The sequence below is a fragment of the Microtus ochrogaster genome, assembly GCF_000317375.1.
Source record: "Microtus ochrogaster isolate Prairie Vole_2 chromosome 14 unlocalized genomic scaffold, MicOch1.0 chr14_random_1, whole genome shotgun sequence".
Taxonomy (NCBI): Eukaryota; Metazoa; Chordata; class Mammalia; order Rodentia; family Cricetidae; genus Microtus; species Microtus ochrogaster.
This window is the reverse complement of record NW_004949096.1, coordinates 34,090,848-34,117,140: the sequence shown is the minus strand read 5'-3', so window position 1 is coordinate 34,117,140 and position 26,293 is coordinate 34,090,848. Positions and strand designations below refer to the sequence as shown.

The 26,293-nt window shown below is 46.4% G+C and overlaps 1 protein-coding gene across 1 annotated transcript in view; it reads left to right on the top strand.

The window, feature by feature from the left end:
* The window catches only part of Shc4 (SHC adaptor protein 4), a 95,774-nt gene that overhangs the window by 62,312 nt on the left and 7,169 nt on the right, over positions 1-26,293 (top strand). The window contains exons 7-10 of the mRNA XM_005364400.2: positions 10,487-10,607; positions 12,492-12,663; positions 15,228-15,288; positions 18,516-18,683. Of these exons, the coding sequence (XP_005364457.1) occupies positions 10,487-10,607; positions 12,492-12,663; positions 15,228-15,288; positions 18,516-18,683 (522 nt within the window). The remainder of the gene's footprint in view (positions 1-10,486; positions 10,608-12,491; positions 12,664-15,227; positions 15,289-18,515; positions 18,684-26,293) is intronic.

Sequence of the window (26,293 nt, the reverse complement as noted above, 5' to 3'; positions counted from 1 at the left end):
ACGTAGCTTCTTTTTTGAGACAAGCGTGGTCTTGAACTCGCCATGTAGCTAACCTTAAACTTCCGATCATCCTGCTTTCACCTCCTGAGTGGGATTACAGGCGTGTGTTACCTTGCCTAGCTTTAAGCACTGCGAGGGCTAGCCCTCAGGGGTTTGTGAGTGTGAGGCAAGTCCTGTCTGCCTTTGGGTCTCGACTCCAATGTCTCTTTTGAGAGGCCTTCAACCAATTGCATCTGCCTCTAGTCATGTGCTCCCCGCCACCATGACACCATGACACTGTACCTCCTCCTCCTCCTCTTCTTCTTCTTCTTTTCTAGTTTTTTGAGAAAGGGTTTCTTTGTAGCTTTGGAGCCTGTCTTGGAACTAGCTCTTGTAGATCAGGCTGGCCTTAAACTCACAAAGATCAGCCTGCCTCTGCCTCCCAAGTACTGGTATTAAAGGCGTGTGCCACCACCGCTCAGCCTGTACCCTCTTCTTGTGAACAAGCCACACTTCGTCACTTGATTCGCTCACACACTTGTCTGAATGTTTCATGTGTTCTTCCTATCAGGCTGAGATCTCCACGAAGGCAGGCACTCTCTTTCTTACGGTTGTTCCTCAGACACTCTTCACAATGGCTCAGACATACCTAATGCTCAGAAACAACGTTTTGAATGACTGAGTGGAAGAGCTGAGTGAATGTCTCATCCCAGGGTATAATAAGGTGGTCTACGAAATGCATCTCCTGGCCATGCTTTGAGTTAAAGACCTGAGGTGCCTTAGAAGGTTGGACCTCTCTGGAACACACACACACACACACAGCATCTCCTGGCCATGCTTTGAGTTAAAGACCTGAGGTGCCTTAGAAGGTTGGACCTCTCTGGATAGACATGGTTAGTCCCGTCCCTTCTCCTTAACCCTGGAACATTCAGACTTCTCTGAGAGACGAGTTTAGGCCAGTTCCCCTTAATTCCAATCTGGGAGTTAGGGATCTTCTCCCCGTAGTGATGGAATTTGTTCCCACATAATTGGCTAACACGGACTGGTCTTTGGGAACTGAAAGACTGTAACTCACAAAGGTGGACATGTGCACGGTATGTTGGGAGGCACAGCTGCAGGGGGTATATGGAGGAAGGAGCCTAGCAGGGCAGATAGGAAAGAGCTAATAAGCCGAGTCTTGATCCTGTGGGTGGATGGGTGGAGGTTCTGTTGGCAAAGCCGAGCTCTAGAAAGACTGATCTGGCAGGCTGGAGCAGGTGCATTTAGGGAGAGACGTGAAGCCAGGGAAGCGGTGTGATTGTCAGAGTGAAATTATGAGAAGCAGCCATTGGCATCGAGCTTGGCACATCGTAGGTGCTGGGAAACTGCTTGCCAAGAAGGACATAGTCCTGAGAAGGAGGAAAGGAAAGGGCAGGTGCCAAACCCTTTAGTCTGTTCAAACTGAGGTGCTCTGAGCTTCACAATGTTGAATGGATACTGACGGAGAGCCATTGGGGGATGAAGGAGCAGGGCACAGGAAAAACTACCAGCAAAGAGCCACCGACGAACTGCTTGCTCCAAATAACCTTTGTTTCTTACCACAAAAAGTACAGATGAGGAAGGAGGATCATCACGCATATGAGGCCAGGCCGAGCTACATGCTGTGCTCCAGGCCAGTCTGAGACCCTGATACCCTATTTTAAAAAAAAAAGAGGACAAAGAAAAGCACCTGGACTCCAGGTGTAAATTCACTTTGGCATCTGTCACTGTCTTAACGGAGCAACTTAAGGGAGAAAGAGTTTATTCTGGCTCACTGTTTAAGGGTGGCTGCCATGGCAGGGGTGTCAAGGTAACATGTGCTAGAAACACTAAGTCATGTCACCTCCATTACCAGAAGCAGAGACAGGTGAACACAAGCTTGCTGCTCAGCTCCCTTTCTCTCTGTATATATACTTCAGGATCTCAGCCTGGGAATGGCGCCACCCACAGTGGGTGGGTCGTCTCTTTTCACTTAATACAATCAAAATAATCCCTTAAAGGCATGCCTGAAAGTCACCCACCAGGTGATTCTACGTTCCGTCAAGTTGGTATTGACACAAACGTCAGAGTCAAGGGGTATTTGTAGACACGTTGTGGCTTTTGATTTTGAGTCAACTGTAGCGAGAGTTCAAAGTTCAGAGTTAGGTGCTGAGGGTGAGGGCTGCACAATCACAAATTATTCTTCTAGATTAATTAAGCGAAACAAGCAGGAAACAGTGTGCAGCAGCATATCCATGCAGAATGCTCCTTCTAGGCAGAGTGGCTCAGCAGGGCTGGGCTGCACAAAGGGAGCCCACAGCCAGGAGCACGTGGGGCTTTGAGAAGGTACTCTTCAGCATTTTTGGCCAAGCTCACGGAGGGGTTTTCAGAAGCAAACAGTCCAGAGGGTTCAATTTCTTTCTTTATGTGTCTACTTGTTATGCAGGTAATGAGAGCAAGGTGAAGTCAAAAGCCTGGGTGGGGTAGTAATGCCCTCCCGTGCCAGTGTGTGATGTGACAGACTGAGTCAGAGCCTCATGCCTCAGCGTTCTGGCCTGGATCTGTTGTTGTATGTTCACGTGCATGTGCCACAGCGGGCAGTGGAGGTCGGAGGACAATCAGCAGGTGTCATTCTCTCCCTCCACCGTACGGGGCCCAGGAACTGAACTCAGCTCACCACCCTTGGCAGCACCGTATGGGGCCCAGGAACTGAACTCAGCTCACCACCCTTGGCTGCAAGGGCCTTTACCTGCTGAGTCATCTTGCCAGAGCATAGTTGTCTTTTAAATTTAGCTTCTAGTGTTTTGAGATAAGTAGCAGAAAACACCTAGAAAACATAATTTTGTTTTTTTTTTCATCTTTCTTTCCTCGGGAAAACAGGTCTATCAAAACAGATAATTTAGAATCATTAGGTGATTTTCCTGGGTTTAAAAATTAGTTATTTCCCCATCACCTGGTCCTCCCTTTCCTGTCCTGTGTATCTGCAGAGAAGAACCACCATAGTATTTGAGTGTGTGCATGCACACGCACGTGCGCACGTACACACACACACAGAAACAGAGGCAGACAGACACACAGACAGACAGACAGAGACAGAGAGACAGAGGGGGAAGGAGAGAGAGATTAATTGCATCCTGATGCACAAAGGGTGAGATAGCTAATATGGAAGAAAAGTGTGGCTGCAGAGACTCGTCATTTAGTGAGAGGGAAAAACATAACCCGTAGGATATGCATGGGGGAGGAGAGGTGCCAAGGGAATAGAAGCTTTCACAGGGTCTGTGCTCAGACAGGATCTGTGCAGGTGAAAGCACAGTGCAATGAGCTAACTGTGTGTGTGGCTGGGGTGGCGTCCGTAAAGACAGAAGGAAAAAGAGCAGAAGCCAGGGAGCTGCAGCTGAAGACACAGGCCAGAAAAAGACTGTAGAGAATAGAGGATGCCGGGAGGTCGCCAGGTGCCAGCAAAGATTTTGACCTTTATAAAAAGTATTATGTCCAGGCAGTGGTGGCGCACACCTTTAATCCCAGCACTCAGGAAGCAGAGACAGGTGGCTCTCTGTGAGTTCGAGGCCAGCCTGGTCTGCAGAGCGAGTTCCAGGCTTCTGTACCGAAATGATAGTTTGATTCCTCTTGTAGCTGTATCTTGATATTGGAGAGAAGAAAAGCAGTCTGGAATTGTAGGTTCCAATTCAGAGATGACCTCATCAGTCCTAGACAAAGGTCATTAATGGTTTAAATTGCCTCGAGGATGGAGAAACAGTTTGGATCAAATCTGTGGATTAATATTTTCTGATGAATATTTACACATAAGGGTTGATGAAGGAAGAGGAGTTGCACGTTCCTGGGGAACTTGGTGAGGTATCGTATGCAGTCCAATATCTCAGTGATGGGTTGCCAGTTACTACCTGCTGAGTAGCATCAGCCAGCATGAGCTGTAGTGAAGTTGCCACTAAGGAGGCAGAGGTTCTTGTCAATAAAAAGGGACCAGCAATGAAACAGAGAAATAAGGCAAGGAAAAGTATTGCCAAGTGTTACACGCTCGCCACTTTGCAGACATTGTCCGGCACACTTTGTCCATATTAACTCATGTCGTCTTCACAACAGTTCATAACCTAGATAATAATGGTGTGTCTCACACACACACATACACACACACACACACACACACACACACACACACACACTAAAGTTGAGAAAAGGTGTTTTAAACCCAGGCATGGTGACACACACCTACAATTGTAGCGCTCAGGAGCCTGAAACAGGAAGATAAAAATTTGTAGCTGTAGAGAAAGACACCAGCTGGGGGAATAATGAAAGAAGTGGTTTTCCTCTGTCAATAAAGGTGTGAACCAAGTCCAGGTCCTGAGCACAACTTCCTTACAAAAGAACATCCCAAGACACCGAGAAGCATTTGAAATAAATGTAACCTTACTAGCTACAGGAACACTAGAGTGATAGGTGTCGTATTTCATCTTTAAACTTCTAATATTGGGAAATGGCAAGTGTGGTAGAGAAGCAGTTAATTTTGAGCGTAGCTGACAAGAGCACAGAGTTAAACATCCTGCAGAGCTGTCTGACGATTTACATCAAAAGTCTGTCGTCCCACCTGACCTGAACCTGGCAGCTTCATTCCTCAGGAGGTAATTAGGATGCTCAAGAAGACCAGGCAATTAAAATCACTACCATGTAATGTTTATATGGTAAGGCAAACACTATGCCTTACCATCTATCAAAAATTAAATCCGTGCATAGCAGGTATAAGAAGGCGCAATAGGGCTGGTTTAGAAGGCTGAGTAAGGACACGGGCAAAATATCCACTGTGCTGTTAACTGCACAAAGCAGACCATGAGCACTTTGTATATTGTGCCCGCAGGTGATTTTTGAGGCAGGACTTACACAGCAAGACTGGAAATACCTGTGTCAAACTGCCAATTGTGACTATCCCTGAGATTTGGGGGGTGATTTTAACTTCCTTTTGGTACCTTTTCATTTTCTACAGTTAAAATGAATATTTATTATATATTTTAACCTTATTTGTTTTTAAAGTATTGTCTCTATTTTGGCACCTTTCCAACAAATGGTCGTTAGGTTGGGGGTTGTTATATATTTTTAGATGCTTTAAATCCTTGACTAAAAATAGTGGAATCAGAAAGGTGACATAAAATTACCCAGTAAGAGAGCGTTATCCCTCGGGAAGGGCAGTTCTCCTGTCCAGATGTTACAAGGGATGACATTCCCTTTCATAGGCACTTAGTTTCATTAATAAAATAATTTTAAATCAAACTCTGAAGGACATCCAAAGACCATTTTGTTAGAGACTGAGAGAAAAGCCACAGGTCAGACAGGTTGTAAATCCCGGCAGCTGCCTGGAAGAGGTGGTGGAGCCAATTAAGAGAGCCAGCCTTTGAATTAGGGTCAGTAATGGGAGTCTGCCAGCTACTATAGAAGCAGGGTTATGGGACCATCACAGAAAACAGCAAGAAAGCCCAGAGCAGCAGGGCAAACATGCCGAAGATTTTGGTCGGAATCCATTGAAAAGTAGAAAGTAGGGGAAAGGAAAGTTAAGCTTTTTAGGTAGAACTCAGGAAAACAGAAGCTCAGCAATGAAGATCTGCGACCAACTGCACGGAGGGAGAGACCTCCAGGGGCTACAAGCACATTAGTTTCGGTGGAGGCATTTCCCTCCTCTCTGCTCAGCTTGTTTTCTGCCTTCCTGAGGGGTGGCCTCCTAGCCAGGTGATCAATAGGCCCACTTAGATTCAGTAGTATACTATCTACTAATCTTCAGCGTGTATGGAAACGCCATGAGTCCACTCAGGGCCAGATTCCGTTCTTCGGATCAGGAGGAAGTACCTTTCCCCTCAGGGGCCTCCATAAAGCCCCGATACCTCCATGAAGGCTTGTACGGCTTTTGCGTCCCACAGCGCCACCTGGTGGATAATCGGAGCCACTGACCCTGGGACTGTATCGTTTTTCAAGATCTAGAAATTCTAGATAAACTTGGTCTTTATGAAAAAACGAACCGACTGCTAGCTGAGAGTGGTGGCGCACGCCTTTAATATCAGCACTCAGTAGGCAGAGGCAGGTGGATCTCTGTGAGTGGAGGCCAACTCGGTCTGCGTAGTGAGTTCCAGGACAGCCAGGGCTATATAGAGATGTGTCACTGGGGGTGGGCTTTGAGGTCTCAGAAACTCCTGTCATTCCCAGTTTCTCTTTCTGTTTCATGCTGCTGTGCATCAAGATGCAGTCTCTTGGATAACTTTGTCATTGCCATGCCCGCCTCCCTATTGCCACATTCCTAGCCATGGTGCTCAGGGACTCATCCTCTAAGAAACTTAAAGAAACATAGTAGCACTGTCAAAACATGAATGTTTCCCAAAGGGGAGGATTGGGCATGGGACTTGTCCAGGGCCAGGCTGCCATCCAGCGCCATTTCCATGGAGAGAGACAAGATGCCCTTGCTTTTTTTCTTTCCTTTTATTTTTTTCTGTTTTCCTTTTCTTCATTCTATGCAGTCTACTTAAAAAGTAATAGGCCCACAATGGGTGATCAAAGCAAAGCAGAAAATCTTCTTAGACAATCTGCCTATGAGCAGACAAAGCCAAAATCTCTAGGCATTCGAGTCAGGGAAGTTGGGGGAAAAAAAATCTTAGTGTGTACTCAAGTGGCTAAGGATCTGTCTTAGTTAAGGTTTCTATTGCCGTGAAGAGACACTATGATCATGACAACTCTTATAAAGAAAATATTTAATTGGGGTGGCTCACTTACAGTTTCAGAGGTTCAGTCATTATCATCATGATGGGGAGCATGGCGGCATGCAGACAGACGTGGTGCTGGAGTAGCTGAAAGTCCTACATCTTGCACTCAACAGGAGATCAACTGACGGTCTCACTGAGGGAAGCTTGAGCAAAAGAGACTTTGAAGCCTGCCCCCACAGTGAGACACTTCCTCCAACAGGACCACACCCACTCCAAAAGGACCACACCCACTCCAAAAGGACCACACCCACTCCAAAAGGACCACACCCACTCCAAAAAGACCACACCCACTCCAAAAGGACCACACCTACTCCACAAAGGTCAACTACTCCAACAAGGCCTCACCTACTCCACCAAGGCCTCAACTCTATAGGAGGAGACCACTTGTTCATCCTGGCCGCCCAGAACCGAAATAATCACACAGAAACTGTATTAATTAAATCACTGCTTGACCCATTAGCTCTAGCTTCTTATTGGCTAACTCTTACATATTAATTTAATCCATGTTTATTAATCTGTGTATTGCCATGTGGCTGTAGCTTAGCAGCTAAAGTTCCAGCATCTGTCTCTGGCGGGGCTACATGGCTTCTCTCTAACTCCACCTCCTTTCTCCCAGCATTCAGCTTAGTTTTCCCCGCCTAGCTCTGTTTGCCTATAGCTCTGCTATAGGCCCAAAGCACTTCCTTTATTTATCAATGGTAATCACAGCATATAGAGGGAAATCCTACTTCATACATCCTAATAGTGCCACTCCCTTTGGGGCCATTTTCTTTCAAATCACTGCAGAATGGGAATTGGCTTTAACTCTTCCTGGATGCCCAGCTCCCTTGTCCTGTTCCTCGGAGGTCTTAAGTTACTATGAAAAAGAAAAGCCAGACTTCCTCTAAAGTAAACAGATCTCCTGTCCTATAGTCCTTGCACGTGAGGACCTCACCATGGAGTAGTGTCATAGTTACTTTCTATTCTGTGACAAAACACCACAGCCCAGGCATCTTTAAAAAGGAAGGGTTTATTAAGAACTTGTCATTTCAGAGGGTGAACCATGGTGGTGGGGAATATGACATTAAGCAGGCAGGTATGGCAGTGGAGCAGTAACTGAGAGCTCACATCTTGATCCATAAGCACGAGGCGGAGAGCACACTGGGAGGGTGTGGAAACCTCAAAGCCCATCCCCAGTGGCACACCTACCCTGACAAGGCCACACTTCCCTCAACAAGGCCACACCTCCTAATCCTTCCCAAGGAGTTTCATCAACTCAGAACCTCTCATTGAGGTTTATGAGCCGCCTGTGTTGGCCATTCCCATCCATGCCGCCACACGTAGCACGTCCAGGATCACACACACGATGGTATGAGTGGGATCTGAACTCGGCTCTAAATCTTTTGCACAGAGTACTTGTAGTTTCTTGTCCTCCTACCTCTCTCACCAGAAGTCATTGTTGTCTGTTTACTTATTTGGGCTGGAATCTCCTGACACCTCCCCCCCCCACGCCCCATCTTCCTGTGTTTCACCTCTTGACATCTTCTCAACCCAAAGGAAAAAAGTTACAATTATTGGTTCCACTTTGGTATCATTCTTGTTTTGATTTCATTTTTAATTGAGCCACATATGTATGAGATTTGAAATGAGCAAACAAGCAAACCCCAAGTAAATGACCTTTTTATGTAATTTGATAGAATTTACCTTGCTTCATCTGGGGAACACACCTCTAAGGCTGCTTGACCCTTCTCGGTATATGAGATGACCTGTAAGGTAGACTTTTATTTCCTCAAGCAATTCAAGCAAATATTTATCACTCAGTTCTTCAGTAAACTCCACAACTATTTCTCACAATAGTGAGACTGATGTGATAGATCAAATATTCATTCAACAAAATAGTCTTAAAACAACTTCTATGAGTTTTTTTTACCCTGAGAAGCTTCAGTAGAGAAAAATGTAAAATAACAGTCTAAAGAGAGACCAAACATTTTCTGTTGGTTGAAATGATGAACATTTAAAGATATTTTGAATTTTCAAAAAATTATAATTATCTCCTGTCTGTTTCAGTATCAGAGACGTAAATCTTTTCAATAAAGGTGCAGAAAGATAAACATGTGTTTTCTCTCAGTTGTGGGTCCTCTATAGATACATAGACCTTTACACACATGCATGCACACATACACACACAGGTGCACACACACATGTACACACACACACACACAGACTAAAGGAGGAAAGGGGATGCACTACTGTGCTCAAATTACATGATGTACTAAGAAATTGTATGAAACCCAACACTATGCACAATGAATACACACTACTAAAAACTCTGAAAGAGATTCAGATAAAACGTACAAATTAGGAAAAACCACTCATCCAAAAATCAGGTCAGTTCTGGAATGGAAATATGGGTGATCCCTTGAGTTGTGGTCAGGCTGAAGGAAGCCTGTGCAGAGCCTCTGGTCGGTTACTGTCCGCTCTGGGGGCTCTGTCAGGGATGTGAATGACTTTCTACATTCATATGTATGTTGTCTCTCCCAGGACTCATGCTGCAGGCTGGAGCTGTTAAGGGCTCACGAAAGCAGGCCTCCCTTCCTCCCCAGATTTCCTTGTAATGAATTTGATAAAGTCACAATAAAGAACACACGAATGTTTCCCCAGGACTTCATCTGATTCCCCTGTGCTCTCCTCAGCCCACCCCACCTTTCCTGCCTTTCTGGTTCTAAGCAATTGCTCGCTTAAAACAGTCACAACGTTCTCACGTCTATTGAACTACTACCAAGCTTTCCCTCCTGCCTCGGTTCTTTAAAGTATCCAGATATTCTGCTTTTGATCTTTTAGTTCTCATCAGGCTTACTACTCTTGCCTTTCTAACCTTTTCATTGCTGCTTCTGTCTATGAATTAGCCTAAGTGTTCTTCCTAAGTCATCCTTGGGAAAGTTCCGTCAACCAACTCTTCGTATTGAAAGCCCTAAGCATGGGTATGGTTGATGCCATTTCAACACCTGGGCATGGAGGCAAGAAGGATCAGGAGTTCAAGGTTAGCTACAGAGAGGTGGTAGCTAGCCTGGGCTACAAGAGACTACAAAAAGAAGACAGTCGCATACGGCAACATAGACGCAACCGATTTGCTAATGGTGCCATGTTGTTAATTGCCCAACCTTGCTTATTTAACTTGTGAAAACCAGCCTTAGTAGCTGCTTCTGCGAGAATACATCTATTAGACCTGTCATGGGCTGGTAACGACACCGCCACCAAATCCGCAATTTAGGTCACTGCAAGTCCTCAAGAGGGATTTCATGAGGCTCCGCATCCGTGTCACTGGTTCAGGGCAGCAAAGACAGGCAAAGGGTGAGCAGAGGGAGGGGTCTCCTCGACTATACCCTTCTTTACCAGCCGCTCCTTTAGGGGATGGGGTTTGAAATGGCTCTTTGCTCCTGTCTTCTGTAATCTACCACACCACACAGGGCCTCAAACCCAGTTTGCTGGTGTGACCGTTTCCAGGGTGACTGCTGCGTTTCTCATCTCCTGCGTTGAATTCAAGAGCTAGCACGCAAATTTCTGCTTTGAGACCAAAGTTTCTAAGTTTTTAGATAGGAAGATTTTGCGTATATTCTCACTGATTCATATGGACTATGAGGTTTGATCATGCCATCTCAGAGATGACGTGCGTTTGGAAGCCTGATTCTTTTTAAACATAACTACAAATTTGTGTTCTGAAGCTATTTTGACTGTGTGTGACATTCTCATGATGCTTTTTGTGTGTCTCCTCACAGCGTGCCACATCCTGGAATGTCACAGCGGAATGGCCCAAGATGTCATAAGCACCATAGGGCAGGCCTTTGAACTCCGGTTCAAGCAGTACTTGAAAAACCCTTCCTTGAACACTTGGGAAAGGTCAGTGGGGAGTTCCAGAATAATCTAACCTCCTGTCTTTCTGAGTATTTGAAACACGGTGATGATGGTGGGACATGTGGCGCACACATTGATCTCAGCGCTCAGGAGGCAGAGGCAGGCCGATCTCTGTGAGTCCAAGGCCAGCCTGGTCAACAGAGCTAGTTCTAGGCCAACCCAGGCTACATGGGGAGGCCCTGTCTAAAAAGAAAACACCAAAAAACTTCCTATGATGTTTTGGAGTTCACTAATGAGATGAATAATTTTCTTACAAAGAGCAGTTTCAGTACAAAAATAGAAGCTATTTACTTTTCTTCCACTTACGTTTATCCAGACGTCCTTCTGACACTAAAGTGGGATGGAATCCGCCCTGTCTCTCCAGCATAACACAAAACTATGGGCCCTATAGATTTCTAAAATAGCAAAAGTTAACCAGTTCCTCAGATTTTCTTTATCTTGTGCATATTAGTGAAATCCAAACCCAAACCAAGAGTAAAAGAATAAGAACCAAAGCCCTCCGCAGAACCCTGTTAGCTGCTGGTAGGCAGTACAACTGGCTGGAGTCTGTGGGGTGACGCAGATGTGACTCAGGAAGTGGGTGTCTGAGGCCACGAAAGCTGATCCTTTTGGGCCACCACAGAACACCAAGTTCACACTCAAGAAGTCAAATCCTTGGATAATTTTAAATGTACCCTTCCCCAAACTGTCATCCTGTGTATCAACAAACACTGGGTTGGAGATGCCTCTGTATGAGGTAGGTTGTCCAGGGCAACAGAAAAAAATGATTCCCAGGAGCCTTGATGCTTTTACCCAGGATCATACATGTGGGTTGGTAGGTTAACTCATTCTAAAACAAAACAAAACAAAACCAAACCCCTTGATTTGGCTTGGGAAGATGGCACAGTGGGTAAAAGTGCTTGACACTCAAGCCTGATGACCTGAGAGTTTGGACCCCGGGGATCCAAGTAAAAAAGTGGCCCTGGGGGCATGCATCTGCTATCCTGGAACTCCTAAGGTGAGCTGGGAGGTGGAGGCAGGAGAAGCCAGCCTGGATTCCACAGGGAAGCAGCAGAAACAAGAGAGCTGCTCCCACAACACGAGGATGCAGGCAAGAGCTGACTTCCCAGAGTTGTGCTCTGACCCGCACATGAGGGCCAAGACACACACATGACCGCACTCAATCACAGGCCCTCATGCATGCAAAATCATAGAGAGAGTTGATCTGACTTATTCTTTTTATAAGAAACATTTGTTAATTCCACTTTGGAAGAAAAACCTATTTGTTTCTTTTCTCTGCCCTGTTTCAATTTTTGAAACAATTGCATGTTTCCAGAATTCTCCCACTTGCCCCAGGTGACTCCAATAGTTATTATATTATGAATACTATACTCATCTAGATTTGTGCAGACAAGATAGCTGGCCACAGCTTTCCTATTCTTTTCATCTTAGTTTAGTAAATTGGGCTAGGCCCTCTACCCAAAGAACAATATCTAAATTTTCTTTGACTAAAACATTTCCAAAATGAAGCAACTGAAGTGAGCCAGAGATACATACTCAAGAAGGCTTTGCCTTCTTATGAAGCTGTGTTGAAATAGCCTTCCACCCAGGCGAGCCAGTGTTTACCATAAATGTTATTACTACTGCAGAGAAATGCAAAACCCTCACCCTTGACACTCTTCGCTGGCTTCTTCCATTTGGATTATCTGCAGACTTCTAAACAATTCAGCATGGCAGGCCAGATGTTTGACATTGCTTAATCACAGCAATAAACTTAAAGCACAACGCACAGTTTCTCGGGATGATTTGCTTGGCTCCGATCTCTTTGTATTCCACATAGTCTTTGAATTCCTACCCAGCCTCTTGGGGGCTTCTCTTTTCCTCTTACAGTGAGGAGGTACACGGTGACGGCTGCACATCTGAAGACAGAGACCATGACTATTACAACGCGATCCCAGGGAAGCAGCCACCTGCAGGCGGCATTTCAGACATGCGGATCAAGGTCCAAACTACAGACCAAATGGCCTACTGCCCTATCCGGTGTGAAAAGCTGTGCTATTTAGTAAGTAATGTTTATTGTTACTGGTACCAGAAACGTGATTCTGTTCTTACCTCTAGGGCCCTTGATTTGATGATTTTTCAAATGCAAGTTTAGTGAGAATACCATCTTCCTCAAAATCAGGGTCAGTCACGGTCTACACTGGATTGTTTTCATTCCCGATACGTTACAAGCTTCTGCAGATGACGCCATATCTGTCTTCACTACGAAAACCAAAACCACCCAACGCATCCCTCTCATCTCTATCTTTCCACATTCCCCAGTCTTCCCATGATCTTGCTTCTCTTTCCAAGCCACTGTGTCCAAATAGGACCCTCCCCTGTGCTGACCCCACTCTCCCATAGCCCTATGCCTTTGTTCTGTTCAGTCTCTGTCTCAAAACCACCCCATTGGTTCTTTCTCTTCTGCTTATGGATAACCTTTGGCTACTGCAACCCAATTAACACTGCCTCACCTTCTTTCACCCCCACTTCTAAGAACCATCACTCTCCATCCTTGCTCCCACACGAATACTGTGACTTGGAGACCCCAACTCTGCTTGACAACCTGATGTAAACGATTTTTACAGTGTCCCTAGTGACTTACTTGCTGAAGGGGCTTCTCCCTTTAGGAGTCCTGAATCTTTAGGGCCGGCACCTATTGGATGTTATTCTGTGAGTTCTCTTCTGTTGGCTTCCTAAATATTATTTTCACCTGGGTACTCCCTTATGGGACCGTTAGTTTCTGCTCCCATATTCTCCACTAATATTTCTGTTACAGCTGAAAGAATCCTCCCAGCAAACACTCACCTGTGTAACATTTGACTCGTTGCATTTGTTCTACCACGGGTTGCCATTTATCATTCATGAGCCATCTTAAAATTTGTTTTTGCATTTTTGTTGTGTGTAAAGATGTACACATATGTGTAATCATATGTACAACCATGTGTGTGAACACACATGGAAGCCAGAGGTTGATGTCTATCACTCTTCACCATATTTACTGAGGCAGGGTCTTTTGCAGAGCCCAGGGCTTGCCCGTTCAGCTAGTCAAGCACCCAGCTTGCTGGACAGATTCTCTCTCCCTGCTTCTTTTGTGCTGGGATTGCTAGGAGCTGTCTGCTATTTACCTGGGTGCTAGAGACCTGAACCACACAGTCCTCAGGCTTCTCTGGGAAGCTTTCCATCCACTGAGCCATACCTCTGCCTATTTCTGAGCCTTCCAAGGGCAAGTTAAATCTTTCCTTTTTCTGTCGCATTCTCTTCCATTTCCTCCTGGAAAAACCAGCCCTACCTTGCCAGCATGGAAGCATTTCCGCGGCTCCTCCTGGACTTAGATCTTATCTCTAGGACTGAATATACATCAGCTCTCTACTTTTTCTAACTTCAGCCTTTTCCTGTCCCTTCAGCTCTAATACCAAACTATGTGGCCCTGGCTTGAACTCACTGAAATCCCCCTGCCTCTGCCTTATGAGTGCAGGGGTTAAAGGCACAGCACCATACCATACTCAGTTCCCCTCGTCATGTTTATTCACGCCACTGTCCCTCTTTCTCTCATCAATAGACTTTGCCTTTTCTTATGTGGTGGAGCCCATTGGGCATTCGCCCATCTCTGCCTCCTACGCATGCACTGGGGTCACAGAGTTCTATTGTATGGGGCTTTGCGTGGACTCTGGGGACCCAAACTCCAGCCTCCACACTTATGCAGCAAGTGCGGTACGCATTGAGCCATCACCTCTCCAGCCCCAGGCGAGCCTCCCTAAAGCTTGCACGCTGCACTGCCCCAGGGCTTCAGCACATCTCCATCCCACTGCTGACGAGCGTGCATGTGAAGACCAGGGTGACCGAAGCCTTCGAATTGGCTGAGGTTTTCAAGAGTGACAAGTGAGTCTAGCACAGACTCAGTGGAGTAGGGTTCTAGCTTGTCACATCAGAATCAGGTAGAGACTGGGAGGGCTCAATCGTAAAGCGCTTGCTATGCAAGCGTGAGGACCCGAGCTTCATCCCCTGGACCTACATTTAAAAAAAATCCAGGTGAGGTGGCATGTGCTTATAGTCCCAGGTCTGCAGAGGGGGCAAGAGACAGCTAACCGGGGCTCTTCAGCCAGCCAGCCAGCCTGGTCTAATCAGTGAGACCCTGGCTCCAGTGAGAGACCATGTCTCAAAACCAGGTGGATAGCTCCCCAAGGATGACCCCCAAGATTGAATTCTGCCTTCCATACTTATGTGAACACACACACACACGCACAAACACATCTACAAACACACGCACACAAATTAATTAAAATTCACTTTCTAGCTGAGACTTTGAGTGCTGGAATGTAACTTCTGGAGCAAAGGGACTCTCAAGACACAGGGTGTGGACAGTCCTTTCGAGTCCCTCACCATCAGAGTCACTTCTGCAACTGGCTCCAAAAGAAAGGCCATCGAGTACCTTATGTCCCCACAGATTCTCTGTTCCCAGCTTGTCAGACTTCTGTGCTGGAAAGTGAAGTTGTCTGCTATATGCTTTCGAAAGCTGTCTTTTTCTTTGTGGACTTTACGAATGTGTACTCTTGATAAACGTCCTGCAATCTGTTGTTTGTACAGCCTGGGAACTCTAAGTGCAGCAGCGTGTATGAGAACTGTATGGAACAGAGCGGCTCAACAGGTAGGTACGATGCCTCCCGAGCTGCCCCTCCAGCTCCTCTTGAGCTATAGGAATTTGCGGGCCCCTGCTCTCAATGGCGGACTTCAAACTAAACATGCAGTCTTTGGGGCTGCATGCTTCCCAGAGAAGCCAGTGTGTTATTGCGTATCATTCAACAGCTTCACGCTTCTCCCTTGCTCTCGTGTGGTCCCTAATGGGTGGCTGCACCTCTGGGGTTTTGCTCTGCTGTGACATCATGAAAACTCTCACTGGAAAGGGTTGTCTTTTGCGCAACGCTCAAGGAACTTCCACTCCAATAGTATGGAAAGAGATGCCTATTCTGCTGCGATTAGATGTAACCTGGGTTCTAGTTTGGCAAAGGTAATGGAAGAGATACCTGAGATGCAAGTGCATCATCCACCATGCACCTTGCCTTGGAGCTCTGTGCTCATCACTGTGTGTGCTCACTGCCATAGGGCAGACCTTCCTGTCACACAAACGCAAGGCCTCGGCTGTCCTGTTAGAAATAAGTTATAAAAGCAGTTGTACTGCGGGCTAGTGGCTTCACTCTTACTGATTGTCAGGAATATTGGCTTCAGAAGGTGAGTCTTGCAGGGCGGGTGGGGAAGGAACTGGACAGCCACCTTTAGGGACTCAGCAGCCACCTGTCACCTTTCATATCTATTTTTGTCAGTGTAGCCTACTGGCTTTATTTTTATATCACTGGAGACACACGAAGCATATTTTTAGCGTATTTTTGATTGTCACCATTCTACAAGCTTGTAACAAAGGATTTGTGAGCTAAGGCTGCATTTTAACTTTCTAAAAACACAGTTCCTTTTGATAGAAATTAAAATTCTAGAGTGGCACTTGCCTTAGGTCCCAGCACTCTGGAGGCAGAGGCAGAGGCAGAGACAGGGTCCTCCCTTGGGATTTCCTACATGCAAAGTATAACTCTGGTGAGACGACAGACAGCATTCTGTGTGTTCAAGGCTAGCCTGGTGTACTAGCAGTTTGGGGTCAGCCAGGGCTACACAGTGAGACTGTGTCTCAAAATATTTTTTCCATGAAATTCCGTACAGTCAATTAAAATCCTAAGTTAGTTACTCCTCAGCCTTTTGGCTGAGATCAAGTGTACAACTCTAAACTAATCCTTAGTTAGATGACCGAAAGATGAAATCACCTCTGAGTGCAAATGCCTCTGAAATCCTGCTCTCTAAGAAGAGTAACTCCTCCTCCTCCTCCACCCGGGAATTCCCAGCGGGAGCTAACCGTGGGCTGGACCTTGCCCACTCTGCTAAACTGTCAGCTGCCCTCCCGTGAAGCTGATTTTTCTGTGTCTCATGTGGTCTACATTTACTCAACAATCGCCTCAGTGATATTTATTGAAGCCTCTTGGGGCAGTTAGACACAGAAGTAGATGTACATTTCAGCTCTCGATATTTTGAATATGGGAAGAATTAGAATTTGGGGGCAGAAGTATAACGTGACTAGGTCATTATTGCTTCTGAGCACATAAGGCTGCTTAGACAGAGCTTGCCCTACGAGTAGAAGCATTGTCTCCAGCCTTGACTGCTTTGCAGTGATCTTTTGGTGGTGTTTGATGTGTGAAAGTAAGTTTAAAGTGGTACCCAACCCCAACTCCTTCTGACCAAGCAAGCAGTCATATGTCACAGAATGCACAAACACAATGTCCTGGAGGCCCCTCCCTCTGTAGAGACAGGGTCCTCCCTTGGGATTTCCTACATGCAAAGTATAACTCTGGTGAGACGACAGGAAGAGCAGACGAACAGGAACATACGGAACGAGGAGCAGCATTGAGAGCGCCATCATACTGCTGGGCCTCTCTCGTCACCGTCAAGTGCAATCTGGTGTGAGGCGTGAGCCTGTCCCTTTCGGACCACATCAAAGGGGTTGCATGACTGGAGCAATAGAAGAAGGAATGCCGTTTTACAGTCAGGCCATCAAGAGCCGCGGTCTTGGGTGCAGGGGGACATCACTGCTTCTGGTACGACCTCATGATGATCCTATACAGCTGAGACTTATAAAAGTGCCCATTTAAACAGAGACGCAAAAGAGATTCATCCCGGCATCCTTAGTACACAACCATCTGGATGATGTGGAGTCCTTCATGCCATCAGGTCAGGAGAGATTGCGCTAATACCCATGCAGCCAATGACAATCGCGTGCCAGATGGGAAGCATTACATCTGTGAACGAGGCAGACATTACCCTTGCTTTTACGGAACATGTAGCCAAATGTACTACAGACCTTAGCCAGTGACAGGCATGAGAAAATGCATTACTCCCATGGAATGGCCTTCGCAGCGTGAGGCCAAGCTTCCAGGGAAGCAGAGAGTCATCGAGTCTTGAGGGTGAGGGGTGTGCTACCGAAGAAAGAGGTTTTGACAGCTGAGGTTGAAATGGCAATCACACTGTAGGAGGTCAGTGTGACCCTGGCAGGACTGTCCCAGGGAAGCCAGGTAGATGGGGGAGCCCAGCAAAGTATGGAAGCAGCTAGAAGGCTTTTAAATCTCTGAGAAATGGGATTGGATTTTCAGTCTTAAAGAGCCTTTGACCGCAGTGTGTAGACTGGGAGGAAGTGGGAGAGCGCAGGCTGAGGGGGGAGGAGGGACTAGCATGAGGGGAGAAGCCATTCTACCAGACACAGCTAAACATCAGCAACCAGTGAAAGGCTGAGCTTGGCAGGAAAAGCCTTTGAGAGGGCATGAGAACTAGACTTTCTGTTCTTAAGAACTCTACTGGAGGGCTGGAGAGACGGCTCAGCTGTTACAAAAGGCTAGACTCTCAACCCGAAATAAACTGTACTCCATTCATTCATTGGTTTACTTTTAAGTTAACCTAGTGCAAAGGAAGTAAGACTTTGTATTAAGTAACACGTCCTTCAAGGGGGGGTTAGGGGTAGATGGTCAGTTCAATACGATATACTTTCCTTCCTCCTGGACTATCATCTTGAGCTGGTGCTGTTTGCTAGGCAGGTCCTTGCGGTTACTGGCCATTTCTTTCAGGTCTTCTTGATTATCTTGTACCTGCTTTTGTCAGCAGCACAGCTGACCAAAGGAACAGGGCAAAGAGAGAGGCCAGAGAGAGGGTAGTTCTTCCTCAAAGACCTAAGTATCGGAGGTCAGTCCCTGTTTGGGGTGGGCTTGTGTGACGCACAGCTGCCCGTGGCTCCTCAGTTCAGACATGATTTACACATAACTCACTGTCCACTGCTAACCACTCCAGGTGTACCACGCGAGAGAGGGATGCAGGGTGATGTTTCGCCCAAGAAGCACTCCTGCCGAGTGGATCTCTTTGATGACCCCTGCTACGTCAATACGCAAGCTCTTCAGAGTGCCCGTGGCTACGCTGGAAATCAAAGCTCAACTCAAGGGAGCACATGGCATCTTGGAAGTAAGTGCCTTCCCACTGCCCGTATTATTAGCATCCTAGTATTGTGGCAACCATACACTTGGCATCTGAGAACAGCAGCTCCCAGTTCTCCTGGTTATGAAGGTCACATTTCCAAATCAAGCTGTTGGCAGCCCTGACTTCTCTTGGTGACCCGAACAATATGCCTAGTGCCCCTGTCCTTGTGTCTGCAGTGAACTGGTAAATGACAATGCTTGGCTTACAGGAACTCCAGTCTCTGTATCGACCCCAGACTCTCTGCTTCCTGTGGCTCCCTTCTCTTTGCCCGACAGGACAAGTCACTGCATTTGGGTGAGATGAGATCCTTAATTTGGTTATATCTGAAGAGACCCTTTTGCTGAATAAGACAGACAAGACTTGAACGTTATCTTTTGAGGGACCACTATGCATAGAAGATTATTTCCTTGGCTTCATCTTTGGGGAGTTAAGAAGATTTCTTTAAAAAATTTTTAAATTACATTTATTTATTTTTGTGTGTTCACACACATGCACAAATACATGAAAAGGCACTAAGGACAGTCTTCAGGAGCAGGTTCTCTCTCTTCACCTTGTGAGTCTGGGTATTGCCCTTGCGTGTGAGGTTTCAGGCACGTGCCTTTCCTTGCTAATTCTTGACTTGTCCTTCGCTGTAGCTAACGACAAATCAGATCTTTGTGGACATGCTACGGATTTTACGGACTTGGTGCATGGTTTTTCAACACTGAATTTACTTCCATTTCTTTTGACCCTCTGGTGTATCAAGGAAGGGCTCTCAAAGGCAGCTGGTAATCCTGTTTCTGTGTCTTTGCAAGAAAAGCATCGGCCACTATTTCTGTCCTATTTGGTGGCAATGCTAACTTTAATCACCTGGAGCCCCTTGCTAATGAATCTCTACAGCACTGACCTGAGATGCTCTTCTCTCCTACCATACACTTCATCTGTGGTCAGAGACAGTGAGGTGAGCAACCGCTTTCTCTCCCGACTTTCTTGGGGTGGTGAGTGCTTAAGTAGGAACCCAGATAAATAAACGCTAAACGAGCCCAAAGCCTAAAATCTTTCAAGAAATAAACATTTTCCACAAAATACTGGGCTCGGGGATTGGTGTGACACCGAAGTTGACCTGCTCCGAAGCTTGGGAAGCAACCCCTGAGGAGGGCGGGCCTCCCACTGCCCAGGATGTTTCCTCACAGATGCTGAAAGTTCAGCTCTTCAGCTAGGGCGGCTGTGAGCGACTTTTCAAAGGCTTTGTTGGGCCTGACCTTCAACATTGTCAGCCATGTGACAGGTGCTCTCTCTTTTGGCAGAAAAGTGAGATCGTTCTTCTCACGCAGTCCACCCAGGCTCATTCTCTAGAAGCAGGTGCTGAGGCAGAGGTTGGCATTTCAGGTCTCTGGGCACCGGTGAGGAAGAGAATTATGACTGGACAGAGGGGAAGGTGGGGCACAACCCAGGCCTGTGAGAGCTTCGGCCAACCCCACACAGCGTCTGTGAGTTCTGTCAGGCCAACTCCACACAGCGCCTGTGTGTTCTGTCAGCGTTGTCCCACACAGGGCCCAAGTGAAGCGGTCTGTCTAGCCCCAAGAATCTATCTGGATGTGGGCTGCCTGAGGCAGGGCAAGCCTTTGGCTGCTGAGGTAGCCCCCAAAGGGCTAGTCATCTGGAAGCTGACTGCTGGGCCAGGGTAGAGTGGGTGAAGGGGGAGCACCGCTGTCCGGACAGAGAGAGTGCTGTTGGGTGTTGACAGGATATTCATTTCCAGTTGCTGCAGCGAGTCCATGTGGTTGCCCAGAGTGAGCGGGCCTCTGTGGATAAAGGCAATATTTGTTACAGAGATGGCCTCCAAGGGACCTGAGTAGACCTGGCCTTTTGTTCTAGACAAAGAAATAATAGAAGTGGCCGAGTTAATCCCAAATGAATCCCTGCTAACAGCTGAGAGCAAGCTTGCCTCGTTCGGACCTCAGTGGTTTTATCTTTAACCTCTCCCTTCTGCCTGCATCGCTGCCAGCCCTTTTTCTAATGCTCTCTCGATCTTAGTTTCCTATTAGGATTCAATGTGCACAGCCTCCTGGGCCTTTGAGGATTAATCCCTGAGGATTAATGCCAGCTTGCCGTTCCTCCCCTCAAAATAAAACCCAAGTTCAAATGCATTTAAAAATGTCAGTTGAAGAAAATCTTATGATGAGTTAGAGCAGTGGAAATTTTTTTTTTTACTTTTTTTTTCTATAAAATGCCTTAAATAGATTTTCAGCTTTTCTCTGTAATTGTTCCTCCTGTTTCCCCTTCCTGAAAAACCCTCCTAGCCCTAGGACAAAACCAAGCACACACACACACACACACATACACACGCACGCACACATGCACGCACGCACACACACACACATACATAGACACATACACATGCACACACACACACACGCACACACACACATGCATACACACATACACATGCACACACACACTCACACAGAGACACACACATGTGCGCATGCACACGGTGTCCTGACTAGCAGGGATCGTCGCTCCACCCCACCGCACTGCAAACAGGAGGTGTCCTCACGAAGCTTCAGCTCTTACTGGCACTGGCGGGGTCCTTCTCTAATTCCACTGCAATCAATATAAACATCCATAGCAAAGGAAGCTCCCAGACACTGAAGCATAAGATGGACTGGCTTATTTATTTCTACCTACTTGTTTATGTGTTGGTGGCACAGGGCTGGGACTAGGCAGAACATCTGTCTTCCCTGGCTGGTTCAAGGTCCTTCTCTGTATTTAGGCAGTGACAGGAGAGGCAAGGGTAGTGTGTGAATATTCCTTTAAAGAATGTCACCCAAAGTGGCAGACGTCACTTCTTCTCACCAGAAGACATTCATTTCTTCACGTGCCGTTGTGGAACCCAGACACGTGGCCACACTCCTGTAAGGGAAGCTGGAAGTTACTCTGTCTGGTTTGGGAGTGTGGTGGCAGGGAGGACATCACCTGTGGGCAACCAGCTGTCTCTGCCGCTGTGTACCTGCCTCTCAAACAGCCAAGTGGCGCTCCAGCAACATGGTACACAGCATCCAATGGCCGTCCTTGTCACCTGCCCAACTGCCTTCCCTCACAACTGCCCGAAAGCTCACACTTGCAAAGGGACAGCGGTCACTAGGAGTCCTTCCGAGCCAGAGCCAGGACCACTTGCTTCAAGCCTGGCTCCCTTTAGTGAGATGACTCTTGCTCATCAGCATCTGTGGTCTGTGCGGTGCTCCTTGCTTGTTTCTGCCATCACCGTCCGCGTGTCCGCCTAGACCAGATGCCAGCGGCTGTCTCTGGAGTCTCCACTTCTTCCTGCCTGTTTCACGTTGCCGTGGCATGAGTTGGAAGTTTGTTTCGGGAGCCAAAACACATAACAAGGAGGCATGTGATTTTCTTGGCGATGCTGTTTCTTCAGAAACTTTGGTACAGAGTATCCTTCTGTTGTCGCTTCCATGTCCTGTGGATCTCCGGTAATGGCTACTGTCTCTGGCTGTGTTCTTGTGATTTGAGTGGGCCTTTGTTAGGTTTGTTGGTTTCACCAATCTTGCTGAAGCATTTGGCTTTTTGTTTTGTTTTCTGTTTGATTGGCCTCCATTTTTATCTTCACTGTTCCCAACATATGTCCTTTTGATTAGCTTCAATTGTATCATCTTTTATAGGCTTTATAATTTATTACCTCTTGACCCTTTATACTTCATATGAGATAGTGAGTCTAGTTTAATGTTATGTGAATCAGCTTTCCAAACGCCGTTGATTAAAAACTTCTTTCTCCCCTGTTGCCGCTCTGTGATATTAAGGTCCTGTGTATGTGCATGTATTTCTGGGCTGCTTGGTACACTTTCTCTGTTGGCAGCCCACTGTTCTATACCACTGTACTCAGTACCATGTCCTAAATCGACATAGCTTTGTAATTTTCTTAACAGGCACACGAGTCTTCCTTTATATTGAAATTTTTTTCTCTTTATATTTTTATTAATTATTATTATTATTACTGTTAGACAGGGTCTCACTATGTAGACCAGGCTGGCCTTAGCTCAGAGAGCCACCTGCCTCTGCCTTCTGAGTGCTGGGATTAGAACCATATCCACCATGCCTGGCCTTGGGGTAATATCTTAACTCTCATCTATGTTTAATATTTTTTTTGGTCAGAATTTTCTAACAAATTTTCAGGCACTTTATGGAGGTGTGCTCTTACTTTCAACAATACAGGTAAATTCCCGTCATACAGTCTCGTGTCCTTTCTTGGTATTTACAGGGTTATAGTAGGGAAGTTACAGTAACTCAGTGAGAGTTAGTCATGCCCTCAAATCAACACTCAGGGTGCTTTGACTGTGATTTGTAGACATGCATAAGCCACAGAAACTCGCAGCCTAAGGTCCACGTTCCCGGCTGACGTCAGCAAGAGAAACCTCTACCTCATTCTGGTTTTCATGCTCTAAGCACTAGTTTAAGCCAAGTCTAGTGGTGTAGTTCCAACACGTGGGAGGCTGAGCTGGGGGTCACAAGAGTTCAAGACCACACTGGGCTACATAGTGAGTTTGGGGACAGCCTGGGCTACCTAGCCACACAAAATGAAGACAGAACAAACAGAAACCTTAAGTGTCCTTCTGTGGTACATTGGGCACCATTTCTTTACATTTTTGTTGTCCCCTTTTGTTTGATGGTTTCACTGTTTAAAATGGTCTCCAAGCACTGGTACTAAAGTAATGTGTAGTGTTTCTAAGTCAAAATAAACTATGAAGTACCCTCATGAGAAAAGACAGGTTTATAAACACATCAGTCAAGTCTGAATTAAAAGCGCCATTGGGCGTGAGGGCAGTGTTAACAAAATATGCCCACCCTGTATCTTTTATCCAAAACCCACGTGAGGTAAGACTGGAGGTTCACTGAAGAGACTGTTGTGGACCGAGGCTCGTTGGAAAGGAGACACTGTGTCTCCTGCAGGGGCGACGGCTTGTTCCCACTAATCCACATCACAGCAACTTTCTGTTGAGTGTGGGTCCTCGGCAACAGGCTGCGAGGTCATGTGCCGAGCGGGAGTAGGGTGAGTTCGGAAGATGAAAAATTCCCCTCACACTTAATGGTCTCCTCAGAATTTGCACCTTCCAGTTGTATCCTGAGTTATGGGACTGTCCTGACTTTTGCATGCATTTTTTTTAGACATTTTTAAATTTCAAAAGTTATGTAGATGCTCACAAACACAAATAATAAGGAATGGACTAATTGAGAAATGAAAAACCCTCCTTCCAAGCCCGACTCTGTACCCATCACTCCAGACGTGGACAATTTCCTCCGCTTCCTCTCCGCACATTCTTAGGGCATGTTACCCCTCTGCCCATCCTCACAATGAGCACTCCCCTTTGCACCCGCCCTTCTGTTCCAGAACAAGCGAGCTTGTGCACTGTGCATTGCAAGCACACAGCCCACTTAGTGTCAGCTATCACACAGGAACAAGGTCGCGAGTACTGCCCCACAGCCTTGAGCCCTGATAGCTGGTGACGAGACCAACACTGATCTTTTCTTTGTTGTTGGTTCCCAAATTAAAACAAACGAACATACATAACTTTTAAAGTTAAAATGAACTGGAAAATCTCTCGTGTAGTTTGCTTCTAACAGAATCTGAGCTAAGAGAACATTGACAATTACTCGGCACGCGGTGTCTTGTCCTTGTCCTAATCTGGACCCGTGTGAGAAAACAATGTCTGCATCCCCAGGCTGGCCCGCGGACTGTGGACTCTCTTCAAGATGATATAATGTCTCTTTTCCTTTGTTTTGTCCTTGTCCAAAAGCCGTCCACAGTCTCAGAGCAAACCAAAAGCACACACCGCTGCCAGCTGCCTGCACCTTCATCATGCATGGCTGCATGCATTGCCTCACGGTTGTGCGAAGCATGCCCCTGACATGATGCATGCCTGCATGCATTGCTCTGCACTCGTGTGGAGCCTGTCTCTGATACAAACACACACAGGGCTGCTCATTAGAGTTTTCCATCATGTCCAAGAACAGGCAGCACCAAGGCCAACTACAAGTATTACTCACCGTCTGGACACATTTCCCCAGGCCCTTTCTGGCACTAGTGGAAGGGATGATGATTTGTGGGGGAGCATTCTTTCCAGTCATTAGCTTTAGACTGAAAAATTTTTTACAAGATATGTTTGTGGTGCTAACTCTAACTGTCCTATGCACATAGACTTTCTTAAATAGGGCAGGGCTCCAGCACACTGACAGGGGAGGGGACTTGGGCTATCAACGACTACACAGCTTGGTGGAATAGAAGCTGCACAGTTTGCTGAGACCCTCCCAGAGGGCCTGTAAACGTTCCTTTGTGTTAGTGAAATAAAGAGTGGTTTCTATGCAAAAGATCCTTTGCATTTCAAAACACAGTGCTGGTTTCCGTGATTCATTTGCTTTGTTAATTTGCCATCAAATATGTGACTTTTACCAAAATTCCATCATAATGATTGATATAGTTATTGTTGGTGGATTTTAAAAAGCTTTATTTTAATTGTATACATATATATTAGGGTTGGGTCATAGTTAACTGCCCCCCCACTTAAGTACATCACAAGCATGTAGTGCCCATTGTGACCAGAAGAGGGAGCCAGGTCCTGTGGAACTAGAGATAGAGGTTGTTGTGAGCCAGCTTGTGGGTCATAGGAAATGTTTTTAACCTCGGAGCCCATTTGTTTTGCTTTGAGGCAAGCAAGGTCTCACTGAGTTGTATAGGTTTGTCTCAAACTTGCTCAGTCTAAGTGTGCTATGTCTAGGAGATGGCGTACATCATTGTCCTGGCAGTACTGTCCAGGACAGCCAGGACTGTTACGCAGAGAAACCCTGTCTTGAACATTTGGAAAAGGGGAAGGTTTTTTTTCATCCAACATCAGTGCCTTGGAGTCTGACTTTAAAAAAAAAAACAACCCAGGCTTTGTAGTCAGATGGTCCTTGTTTCAAATCCCAGATCTACAACATTAACAGTGTGGCTTTGAATATGTAACAAAAATCCAATTTGGGGGACCTGTCTAATTTTGAAAATAAAATAACACAAATGAGGTAAAGTCTATAAGAAGAGCCTGTTTAATAAATGAGAACCACACAGTCATTACTATCGCCATGAGCCACAACAGCACTGGGCTCACCGGATGTGCTGAGCTCTCATTTGTGATGCTCCTAGGCTGGGACGGCCCTTTCTTCTATCTTTGGCTGCAGCCTAGCCTTGAATGGCTGAGCATCTCCCCGGCCTGGGACAACACTGTGTCTAGGACCCTGGGAAGCTGCTCTAGACCGAGCTCCGCTGATACTTTGTTTCCTTGCCTCACTCCTGCAGTTCAGACAGGTGAATGGTACTGACCACAGCGGGGCCATTTAACAATGCTAAGCTAAAATGTTTGCCCAGAAGAATGCCTAGGTGCAGTAAATTTATAAATATAGCAACTTATAAACTACCATAAAAATGAAAATGAGCTGGGTGGTGGAGGCCCACACCTTTAATCCCAGCACTTGGGAAACAGAGGCAGGTGGGTATCTGAGTGTGAGGCCAGTATGGTTTACAGAGGGAGTTCTAGGATAGCCAGGACTACACAGAGAAACCCTGTCTCAAAAAA